Here is an 11,903-nt window from a genome sequence, read left to right on the forward strand (position 1 = left end):
TTAATGTCAACAGTAAATAGAACAGTACCTGCTGGTTTCAGTTTAGATAAGAGATTCTTACCTTTAAACAAGTTAGAAACTATTTAAATAAAAGTATTACTGAAAAACCGAGCTTACTTGCAAAGCTCAGGATCCCATTCCAAGGAATGAATGTTGAATAACATCGTTCTACTGGCGTTGGTGACATCTGTACAGTGAATGCCTCCATTCTTTCCACCCGTCAAACTCTGAACAGAAACATCACAGCATTCATCAAGGGGATAGATATAGGCTTACTTCAACAAATTACAAAAAAAATTCAATATCACAAAGTTTTCACCTTGGGATTAGTAACTCTGGTATTTCTGCAACAACTAGAGAGGCAGACCTAATACACCTTTCTAAAGTCCAAGATTTTTCTGAAAGTGTGATCAAAGTTTTACAGCAAACTGTAATGGTAAGTTACACATAAGCATCTAGAAAAAAATACAGTGGTACAGAGATAGTAAAAGTTCATCTTGCAAGATGAATTACTTTATTGGAATTTCTTTAGTAGCTTTTATTGACATCATTGTGTCATCAGTGGGCATCGTGTATCACATGCATGGAGATTTACATGATATGGAAATTCACTGTATGAAGAGTGACAATAAGCTCACAAATACATACCCATATAAGCCACGAATCAATAGTCCCAAACAGAGCTCTTTGATCCTCAACTGCTTTCCTAATCTCTTCCACATTATCCAAAAGCCACCGAAGTTTCACTGCACTAAAATAAGTGCTAAGTGGAAGACCGGTCTTAAACTGTAAAATTAAAAAAAAAGGAATTTAAACACCATGCAAGTATCTTTTCCATAAATACTGTAGTTATATGTAAAAATTGTGATAGTAAAGGAAAAAAGATACAAAATTCAGAGAAATTACACAAACTTGTGCAATTATTTAAATAAGTACTAAGCATACAACATGCAAGTCTGAAAACATCAAAATCAAATGACCAGTGCAAAAATGGATAAAGATCAAAGCTGATCTAAATGCAGTTCAAAGATCATCTTCGTGGAAGAAGTTGTTTGCAGAAGGCCTGTCTTATCTAGGATATCTCCATATGACTAGACGATAAGTAACAACAACAAAAATGAGCAGAACAACACAGGAAAGATGACATTTGCATTCTACTAGAACCTGAAAATCAGCTAAGTTTATATACTTTTTGACATCTGTTTTCTGCCTATAGGAAAACATATAATATAAAAAATATATAATACTTATTCAATCAGTAAAGGACAACATTAATCAAACAATTGTGACAACTTTTTGCAAGCATTTAGTTTCCAAATTGTTATATATATGACCACAAAAAAAAGTGAATTTGCTCTTTATGAACAATGTTCCTTGTTGGCAGATTAGATGTAATTAATTTCAATATTAAGGCACAAGAATGGATAATACATTTCGTACCAGTAAATTACTTCCCATTTTTTTTTCTACTTTATTTTTGTGTGTAATGTTTATTTTATATTGGCTAGATAGCACAGAATTAGGTCTCACTATTACTCATGTAACTTCTGCAGTGAGAAATTAAATGAGTTTTAAACATTTATTTTAAGGAAATAAAAAAATTTCTAGTCTCAGATTGGTGTTTTATGCTCATTTTTTATTATTTGACAAGCAAAGAAGGGACTAGAAACTACAACTGACTTTGTTTTGGGGAATTTTAAACACATATATCCAAAACACTATATATTGCAGCAATTTTCTGGAATATCTCCTACCTTAGAAAAAGTTTTGTTTTTTCCTGGAATTCTTTTAAGAAGACGTTCAACTGTTGACTGGGTTCTCAGGTCAAGCCACACTAAAAACGTGAATTAAATTAACTCATGTGATTTAATACACACAAAGTGACATGTTCAGCCTGCTTCTATGAAACAACAGCTCTTGCCAATGAATTCCCATCTATTTTTATCTTTTCATGTAGTTGAAAGAATCTTGTATTGCCATTGTATTTTAAAGGCACTGTTGTAAAAATTGAAATGGTTAGATAAATCCATTTGATTTAGAAGAACAAACGATTTGAGAAAGAAGCAGGATTTTCCACAAATAGGATATTTACTTTATCAGAATTATAAGCAAGTGACTAATGCTACTTTGCAGCAGATGACTGTGACTAAACTAAGAAGTTAAAACAAATATCAGGATGATTATTTACTATTTCTATGTAAACTTTCAGAACTATGTTGCAGTTATCAAGGTATAGCTAGGTTTTAAGATAAAGCTGTTTACTACATATATTTGCTATAGAAAAGTTTGTTTTTACAGTAATACTGCACCAAACTATATCTGGCACTTGACATGACTTAAAAAAACAATTCTAGACAATTACCATTTTTCAGTTGAAAATATCTGAAAAGCTAAAGTAAGTTAAAAATAAAGCTCTGAGTATTAATAAGTATTCATTAAGTCATCAATAAGTATTCATTAAACCTACTTAACATGTTTTTTCCTTTTAAGTTAAATCAACAGCAACCAGAAAATAGCAAAGGAAGTGATTGGGTACAACTCAGAGCATTTTATGCCAGAAACCCCTCAGGAACACTGAGGGGTCTTTTTGAAAACCAATATATTGAGTTATTAATAATTTTTATGGAATAGGCTTTTTTATACTGCACTGGTGTGTGTACAAACACAGTTTGTACAACACAGATAACAAAAAAATCCAAGAAATTACTAGGCTAGGCCACAACCAGATCTGCACAGGAAACTACAAAAGCATTTTTTCCATAACATGTTCGTATTATGATATTACATATTACATAGAAGAAGTATAATAGTTACCAATAGCATTATAAAGAGGTTCTCCAGTTGTCTTGTCCCAAACCACTGTTGTTTCTCTCTGATTGGTGACACCAATGGCTTCAGGACAAAATAGAAAGTATCCTTTTCAGAAGGTTTGTTTTCCCCTTTTGGGGGGGGTGAGGGAGGGAAAGGAGAGGAGGGAGGAACAGGTAAGGAGAAGAGGAAAGTAAATGGGAAATAAAAGCTTCCAACGTTTTCAAGGTGTAATCTAGAAATATTACTTCTAAGAACTCATCTTTGCTGATTAACCTATATGCTCTAAAGCTCGCTCTTTTTTGGCCACAAACTGAGACAGCAACAACACTGTCAGGGAAAACAGCTTTCTCAAATTAATGTCCTAAACTAAATTTCAGAATTTCTTCATCACCTGACTCTGTGATTTTACAAGATTAGGTTAAGTCTAATTTGTAGATTCTGCATTGCTAATGTACACAAAGGACTTATTTCCTCATTATTCCTCCCCAAAACCTGCTTTCAAATACAATTTAACATTCTGTTTGAGGCTGGCACATGCTGCCACCTTTCTATTTATTAACTTAAAAATGGTGGTATCTGAATTGCACAACCACATTGAAGCCCTCTACCCATAAGTACCTCTTATGTTAGCGATGTTTATGTTCAGTTGTGCCATTTTCTCACAGGTCTTTTCCACACATTCATAGACAGAGTTTAATATTTCCTTTGGATCTTGTTCCACCCATCTTTAACAAACAGTAAACACCAGTTAATAAAAAATTGCATAAAAAGAAAAAAGAATGCTAGCCTGAAAAACAAGCTGAGCATTTTAATACAATTATAGATACAAAACATATTTTACATATCTACAGACAAAGAGTTTTGTTTTGTCTTATTCTATACAGAAGGCACTGGCAGCAAATGGTAGGTTAGTTAGGAACAAACAAACAAACAAAACCTCAAAAACAATAGAAAGACATTTCTGTGGCCCAAGATGAAGACTGTGATTCAAATGTAAAAAATTACCAGCTTTATTCACCTTATATGAGATGTTAAGTCTCATTTAAACTATAGTTTTAAACATCAACATTTAGCCGTTAAATATGTAAATGAGTGACCTGAGCCAAGCACTTTTAGTTCCCGTAACTCAGGCACATTCCAGACACCCAGTGGGAGCTATTTTCTGTCATTTTTTCTGCCCAGTCTTTTATAGCAGTTACTGTGCCACTAAGAATTATTAATCAGCTTCAGTTTTGATGACTCATAGATAAAAATTCATAAACTCGACCAAACTGTACACAAATGGAAAAAAAAAATAAAATCATACCCTTCTCTAGGGAATTCTTGCTTTATTTCCACTTGATGGTGACTCAAGAGCTCTGCTGTTTCTGCATTAAAAACCTGCAAATAAATTACACAATTGAATTTTCTATGAACACAGAAGTTTAAACAATAATTAACATTTATTCTTTTGAGCAAATGCAGTGCTGGGACAACAGACAGTAATTTTCTATCATCAACCCCAATATCTAAAGAACAAGGATTCAGATATATGAACTTTTAAAATTAAGGTAGGCAAAGATTATTTCAGCAAACTTTGCTGTCACTCTGTCAATTTTAACTGCTTTTTTTTTCCCTTGATGTGTTGGAAAAGAACCAGATTTTTTCTTGTGGTGGTTATAGAAGTTCTACACAAAAATGCATCAGGAGCTTCTCTCAGTAAAATACCCACTGTTGTTGATAACAACATTTCTTTAGCTCTTGCTGTGCCACTCTATTGCCAGAGTTACCTGTGTGTTTTCTTGGGTTAGCTCACTTTTAGGAAGAGTAAAAATCTGTCACAAAACAAAGAAGGGACCAAACTGAAGAACAAGAAAGTACCTAGGCAAAACCCATTTTGTTTCAAAACAACTACAAATACAGAGCTCATGAACAATCTGACAAGAAAAGAATGCCACTACAGCAACACAACACATCAAAAAAGAGAAGAACATGCAGAAAAGTAAATTAAATTTGGAAACACTACAATAAAAACCAGCAGAGTAGAGAATCACGAGGACTGACTCTATCAATGGGTGTTCTTAAGGAATCACAAGTCAGAGGTTCTGCCTTGCAGTAGAAGCTCACCGAGAATGCACAACAAGCCTCATTAACCAGCAGTGGCCTGTTCCCAAAAGAAATCTCTGCTGAGGCCAAGCTCAGGGACACCCAGTCAAACATTCAACTGAAGTGTACAGTGAGTGGCCAGAGTGCCTGGCTGGACAGTGGTGGCATTCCTGTGGGAATGGCTCTTTCTCCCCAGCACCACACAGAATCGTTTGTGGGAAGAACGTTTTGGGACCTAGAAAGTAAAATCTAGCAGCAGGTTCAGGTGAACTGCAGAACAGGGCAGTAGGACACCATCCTACCTTTTTATGGAAAACAGAGCTGAGCCAGATTTAGAAACCACTTGCATGCTAAAGAAACAAAATTCAGTTATATCCATCCACCCTCTAGGATACAACTGAATCTTTTTGATACTTGTTAATGCTCTCTTCTAATTCCACAAATTTTAGGAATTTCTCTTAAAGCTTTTAATCCATAACTCTTGGTATCACCTATACGGTACACTTTACACTGAAACTATTACAACAACTCTGACAAAAAGGAGATGAAGTTCTGATTCTCCAGTTTCTTTGGAACCTTAAAGAGTATCTTTAGAGTGAAACTTTGAAGTTTGGAATCATTGTACTTATATATTAGAATTGCAGAATAATTCAGGCTGAAAGGGACATTGAGAGATCTCTAGTACAACCTCCTGCTGTGAGCAGGATCAGCAATGAGATTAGATGAGGTTGCTCAAGAACTTTTCTAAGCAAGTCTTAAAAACCTCCAAGGATGAAAACAGCACAAACTCTGGAAAACACTGAAAGCTCCACTGCCCAGAAAAGAAGTCTTAAAAAGGTACATGATCATTCTTTTCTCCTATCAGCTGGAAAGACTACATAGAAAGAGCACCACTGAATTATTTTTACTATATTTACTTACCTGTGTTTCATCTACCAGCTTAGGCTTGACATGAACCTATCCTAATAAAAGAGGAAGCTCTGTCAGTACTACACATTTGGAAACAACTTACATAATGGGATATGTATCTCAGAATGCTATGCAACATAGTTAATAGGAAAGGTTGTTTTCCATGTATGCAGTAAGATTTCTTTATTTGAAATTGTCTTTCTGCCAAAAGCATATTCACATTTACTCAGTTTTTAGAATAAAGACAGAAATATAGAAGACTTTTTATGTAACCTGTATGTATTTATCTGACACACTAACAATGTTAAATATCATGTGGTAATCATTTACTACTAATAATTCAATATTTCTTGAAACAGAAGGTAATGCAAAGGATTCCTACTGGTAGCAGGAAGTACAGATTCAATCTGACAAAGTCATCAAGTGAATGTGGAGTGTGTGACTTGCAGACACAGCAATAAGTTGTGACAGGAATACATTTTTAACTGAAGCAATAACACTATAAATGCACAGATTTTTTCTTATCCATAGAGAACAAGGTAAACACACTTTGGTAATCCATCACAAACAAACCAGCAAGCTTCTGACATTCTCAACAAAAGCAGCAGACACTCCCTGTTATTCAGGGCATGGGATTAAAAAGTTTCACTGAGAGCAATCCCTGTTTGAGGCCAGGTTGGACAGGGCCCTGTGCACCCTGATCTAGTGGAAGCTCTCCCTGCCCATGGTAGGGGGGTGGAACCAGGTAATCTTTAAGGTCCCTTCTGACACAAATCATTCTATGACTTTATGACTTCTACACTGATAACAAAATTCTGATATGTGGAAAGACGCCAGATAGGAAAGAGTTGCTAAATTTAAACCTACAAAATGATAAATAACGTAGGGAATAAATAGAACAAATGAGATCACAAAGCCTTCTTTTCCCACTCCCTCCAAAAAAATCACTACTGTTGTAAAAAAAAAAATCCCTATACAGTCTCTCTTTGACAGTGGAGATCTAGAAAAATAAGTGCAAGTAAGTATGAATAATTCAGATAAGGTCAATACATCCCTGTTGAAACAGGTTTGAAGTGCATTTCAGTAATTTGTTTGGACTAGATGCTTTCAATCCTTTCATACTCATTAGGAACTGATTCCAGTTTATTCTACTGGTCTCTCAGTTGTGGGTGGGGGGGAAAGCCAAAGTCAGTTTTGCCCTAATTTTATCAGCAGTAGTAATGAAGAATTGTCCAGGCTATTTGGACTTCCACAACTGTCTTGAACAGAGATGAAAGTGAAAACCACCAGGTATGTACTAAATTCTCTTGTGAGAGATTAAAGAAAAGGAATAAATAACATCCTCCCTTTACTCCCAACAGGGAATTAGAGCTTGAGCCTTGAGTCTCACGACTGCAGAGAAGAAAGGCCTACACAGGTGTCCTGTATGGAAACAAGCAGAGGGGCACAGGGGCTGATCATTTAATTCAAGCTTTTTATAGCATCTTTAATATAATACATCACATAACATCAAAGGGTGCAGTTATATATTATTACATATTATTGTATATTATGTTCATGTTTTGTTATCTTAGTGGAAAAAAATTCCTATCTATCAGTTGTAACAATTTTCAAGGAATGAACAGAAATATAAGGCTTATGGAAGTGATGCAAGAAGCTGCACAACTGAAAAGACAATAATGAAAACAGATTTTAGAAGTAACTTTTTATATCTCTCAATCTTTGTCATGTAACTCTAACTGAAGAAAAGCTATTTCTGTTATTCCATGCTGTATCCTCATGAGTTTCCATCAAGCTGGAACAACCCTGGCTTTGCAGGCAAACAAGCTCAAAGGTGGAGTCCTGAAATTGCATTGAAATCAACCCAGCTGGGGTGAGGATGAGACAAATAAGAATTCCCTTTCTAGCATCTAACTAGGAGTAGCACAGTCAGAATTTACAAATAAGTACAATTTAACAAGTCTCCTAGAAATTACCTAGAAAAGGGTCAAGATGAACAGCTCTCCCTCACCATCTAGGAGGCGTTTACAATTATGGGATTTTAAAGTAGAACTACAATGTATTTTAAGTGATAAGAGCTAGGGGAAAAACTATTTACAATATTTTTAACCATTGTTGCTAGTTATATCAAGCAAGCTTTTCTCTTTCCCAAAAGGTCATGTTACTTCAGTAGAGGGGTAAAAATGGATTCCCCTCTGAAGAGAAAGCTCAGTGGGTATGAATGTCTTCCTTACCTAAAATCAGTTCTTGTTTATTGAAAAGAATGCTTGCAATGTGATACAGCTTTGTTTGATTGTTTCTTCTGGTGAAGAAGTAAAGGAAAAAAGAAATATTTTACAGAGGAGGAAAAAAATTGTTCTGTGGCTGACTGACAAACTTAGAACTTAAAGTACTGTGTAGGTACTTCACTGTGTCTTTCAATTCTTGATGTTCCTGGATAAAATGCCAGGAACATTATCCAGCAAATATCTTTCAACTGATCAAACGGTTCAGTTTGCCATTAGCTCCTGATCTTAAGACTTCTCACAAAAGAAGTTATAGTGTACTTACATGATTCTTGAATAATAAGAAATGGAACACGAGAGATTAAAGTATTTGATGAAAATATTCAATAAAACATCTTGGCCAGAACTCAGAACATCTGGGTACACCTATTTAGCCTACCCAATTTATGTTCCTGCTTGATACCTTTAAGAAAATTAGCCTTAAATAACTGCCTTGTACTAAAAACACTGTCTTGTCCCTGGTAACTTGTCCTCTGGTAACTCTGTCTTGTCTTGTCCTCTGGTAACTCTGAATCTGTTACCCAGGTTCAACTGAACTTAACAGAAAAGTTACAATCTCAAAAATAATTACAGTTCATTTTGTAAAAGTAGATAAAAGTAAAGATCCAAAATAGGTTTTGTGGAGGATAAAGCTACAGCATAAAACTACCACTGGATGTGTGCTGTGTGAGAGGCAAGATTAATAAGAAGTGACAGTAATAGAAATACGCCTGAGTTCTGGTGCTTCTTCAGCATCTGTGCTCATGCAGCCTCCTCATTCACACAAGCACGAGAAACAAAACTTGTGTCTGTGCACAGGATAATTTACTCTGAATCTCAAGAGGTCACCTAGCCTAACTCGCTGCTCAGGTAAGCCTAAATTTAAAACCAGGCTGTTCAGGCCGTTTTTCAGTCAGGCACTGAATATCTGCAAAGATGGAAATTCCAGGCACCTTCTCAGCCCCTGATCCAGAGCCCTCATAGTGAAACATTGTTTCTTTACATCTATTGGATATTTCACTTGCCGCAGCTTATATTTACTGCCCACTGTCTTTTCCTGGACACATCTGAGAAGAGGCTGGTTCTATGTTCTCCAGAAACTGTGGTTAGATAGGTGAGATCACCCCTTAGTCTCTCTCTTGTGAGGAAAGAACCCCTGATCTTCCAAACCCGCCTTCCACGGCTTTGTGCTGCAGCACAGGGATTCCTTTGGCTGGATGAAATCCATTTCTTCAAACTCTTGTCCTCTGCGGGGTCCAACATCAGACACAGTGTTTCAGATGCTGCCTCCCAAATGCTACACAGATGGCAACAATTACTTCCTGAATTTTTTTCTTAATTGCAGCAGCACAAGGATGCATTCCTCACCTAAATCCAACCTGATGTCCAGCAGGAGGGTATCGTTTTTCACTAAGCATCTTCATAGCATTCTACACAAAGTGCTAAACTTTATTTAACTTTATGGATATCCTGGCAGGCCCCTTCTCCGACTGGAATTTCAGTCAACTTGCCATTCCCATCTGAGAGAACATCCTAACCCATCCCCATGCCGGATGAAAATGCCATGAGGTATCAGCCCTCGCTACTTACTGCTATGGACACCACCAGTAAATGTGCCACCTGTAATTGTAAATCTACACTTGGAACTGCTGACACTACTCTTTGGCCCCATTGGACCAGATAGTTTTTCACCCAGAAGAACCCTTTAACCTGGTAAAAATCATATGTCTTCCGCTTAAAAAATTAGGCAACAGTTGCACTGAACTGCTGAATACACAAGTGCAAAGTAAGCATCAAGTTGATTTTGACTTGTGACATGGTGAAGACAGAAACTGTTGGAAACACTATATTTAAAAAAAAAGAAAACAACAACAAAAAAATCAACAAAAAACTATGTAGAGAAATCAGTGAGAAATATAACCAAATCAACTAAAAGCAAAAGACCAACAGAGCCAAGGAAATAATTTGGGCATACAAAACAATACATTACATTCTGGCTTAAAATATTTCAAGACAAAATCTCTCTTCCAGCAGCAGAGATCCCCTTCCAGCACAGGATTCTCCAGATACACATGTTGTTATCTGAATGACTGAGGTGAGCTGTAGCAGATCTCTGCACATTTTGCCCTCTTCTTTCTCTCTCCCCTAAGTTCTGATTTAACTCAGTGATCATGTACCTTATTTGCTCAAGCCCATGCAACTTTATTATCATAATGACATGATCACACTGCCAAGTTTAAGACAATGTGTGTGCTGACATTAATTGTGAGACACTGAGACAGATGTAAGAAGAATTTAAAAATGACAAATATTTTTTTCTTAAAAAAATAAGGAAGCGTCAGAATCCTCTCGTAGACAGGCAAAATCCTCCCAACTGCATAAAAGCCATTGATGAATGTGTGCAGCAGAAGAAATTCCTCCTATGAGGAACTTGTAAAAATACTTGTAAAAAGAGCTAAGTTTTACTTCTACTAGTCTTATCTTTCTAGGACAAGAAAAAAAGTTAATTTGGCATATACATAATGGCAGATAGAATTTATCTTCATGTGTTACAGGGACCTTCTTCAAGTTTGTTCCCAAAAAGGACTCCTGACTGGCATCCAAGACAACCCACTGGTGTCATTTGTCAGTTTGGAGTTTCTCCCCACCCCCAGAACTGTGTTTTGTCATTTGACAATCGTATGAAGGTCGTGATATTGAGTAATAATGGTAACATAGGTCAAGAAGATATTCTAGTCTCCTGCTTCACAAAGGAACATTTCACATGGGGGAAGCATTTAAAGAAAAAAGCAAGGGCAAACCAAAACATGAATCTTCCCAATTGATACTTTGCACATTTGACAACATTTTATATCTAATTATCTCTATTCCACTTCCATGAAGGAAATTGTCATCGAACCTTAATTAAGTCAAACTACCATGACTTAACTGACTAGGGAGACAGTACATTTGTAGAATTTGCAATCCAGAAGTATCTACAGTAATTTTCATACACAACATTAGTTACAGTCTATTACATAATATAGAAATAACTAGATCCTTCACTAAAGGGTCAAATATGCGATTAATATATTAATTCTTCTATCCTTAAACTTATCTTCTTCTAGCGTTTAAACAAATCAGTGTTTCACAAGGTGTGGAGTTTCAGCCACCTGAATACCTACAGCGCACAAGATGCACTGACATTAGGGCTGGAACTGCAGCAGTCACTCCAGCAGGCCCCGGGCAGGTTTTAGCGGGGAACACAGTGGAGTCATCGCATTGTTTGAGCACCAGCTAATCACAGTCACCTAACTCGCACGGATCTATTTCCCCAGTGCCTGAGGACCTTGTCCATTGGATTCCATTCGGGGCGAGACACCCGACAGATTGCAAACCTGACAGATTGCAGACGCAGCCTGCTCGGAGCAGCGGGATCTCGCAGTGCCTGCAGCAGCACTAAGAGATGCTGGTCTCGGGCTCGCCCCGGGACCGCTCCCGCGGGACAGGCGCTGCTCCTCTCGACGCGGCGGATCCGGCATCCCGGGGCCGAGTGGCGCCGCTTCTCCGGGGGACAGGAGGCTGCAGCCGGGACAGCGCAGCCCGGCCCTGCGGGCCCGTTCCCCTGCCCTTCCCCAAGGACACGGCAGAGGCCCCCGCCGGGATGGAGGGGAGTAAAGGCGCGGAAACCGCGGCTCCCCTCAGGCCGCGGGGGCGCCGCCTGCCCCCGGTGCCGCCCCGATCGCCGCGCTGTGCTCACCAGGAAGCGGGTGGAGCTGGTGCCCTGATCGATGGCTCCCACCAGCGGCCCCAGCGACGCGGCCATGGAGCCCCCTCAGCGCCCGCTCCGCTCCG

The 11,903-nt window shown here is 37.8% G+C and overlaps 1 protein-coding gene across 3 annotated transcripts in view; it reads right to left on the reverse strand.

The window, feature by feature from the left end:
* GK (glycerol kinase) overlaps positions 1-11,903 on the reverse strand; it is a 34,727-nt gene extending 22,824 nt beyond the window's left edge. For all 3 annotated transcript variants that reach the window (XM_015637702.1, XM_015637712.1, XM_015637694.1), the window contains exons 1-7: positions 11,809-11,903; positions 4,118-4,191; positions 3,430-3,536; positions 2,815-2,892; positions 1,755-1,834; positions 649-786; positions 118-227 (exon numbers count right to left, since the gene is read on the reverse strand). In XM_015637702.1, the coding sequence (XP_015493188.1) occupies positions 118-227; positions 649-786; positions 1,755-1,834; positions 2,815-2,892; positions 3,430-3,536; positions 4,118-4,191; positions 11,809-11,874 (653 nt within the window). In that variant the 5' untranslated portion in view covers positions 11,875-11,903. The remainder of the gene's footprint in view (positions 1-117; positions 228-648; positions 787-1,754; positions 1,835-2,814; positions 2,893-3,429; positions 3,537-4,117; positions 4,192-11,808) is intronic.

Source organism: Parus major, chromosome 1, assembly GCF_001522545.3.
Source record: "Parus major isolate Abel chromosome 1, Parus_major1.1, whole genome shotgun sequence".
Classification (NCBI taxonomy): domain Eukaryota; kingdom Metazoa; phylum Chordata; class Aves; order Passeriformes; family Paridae; genus Parus; species Parus major.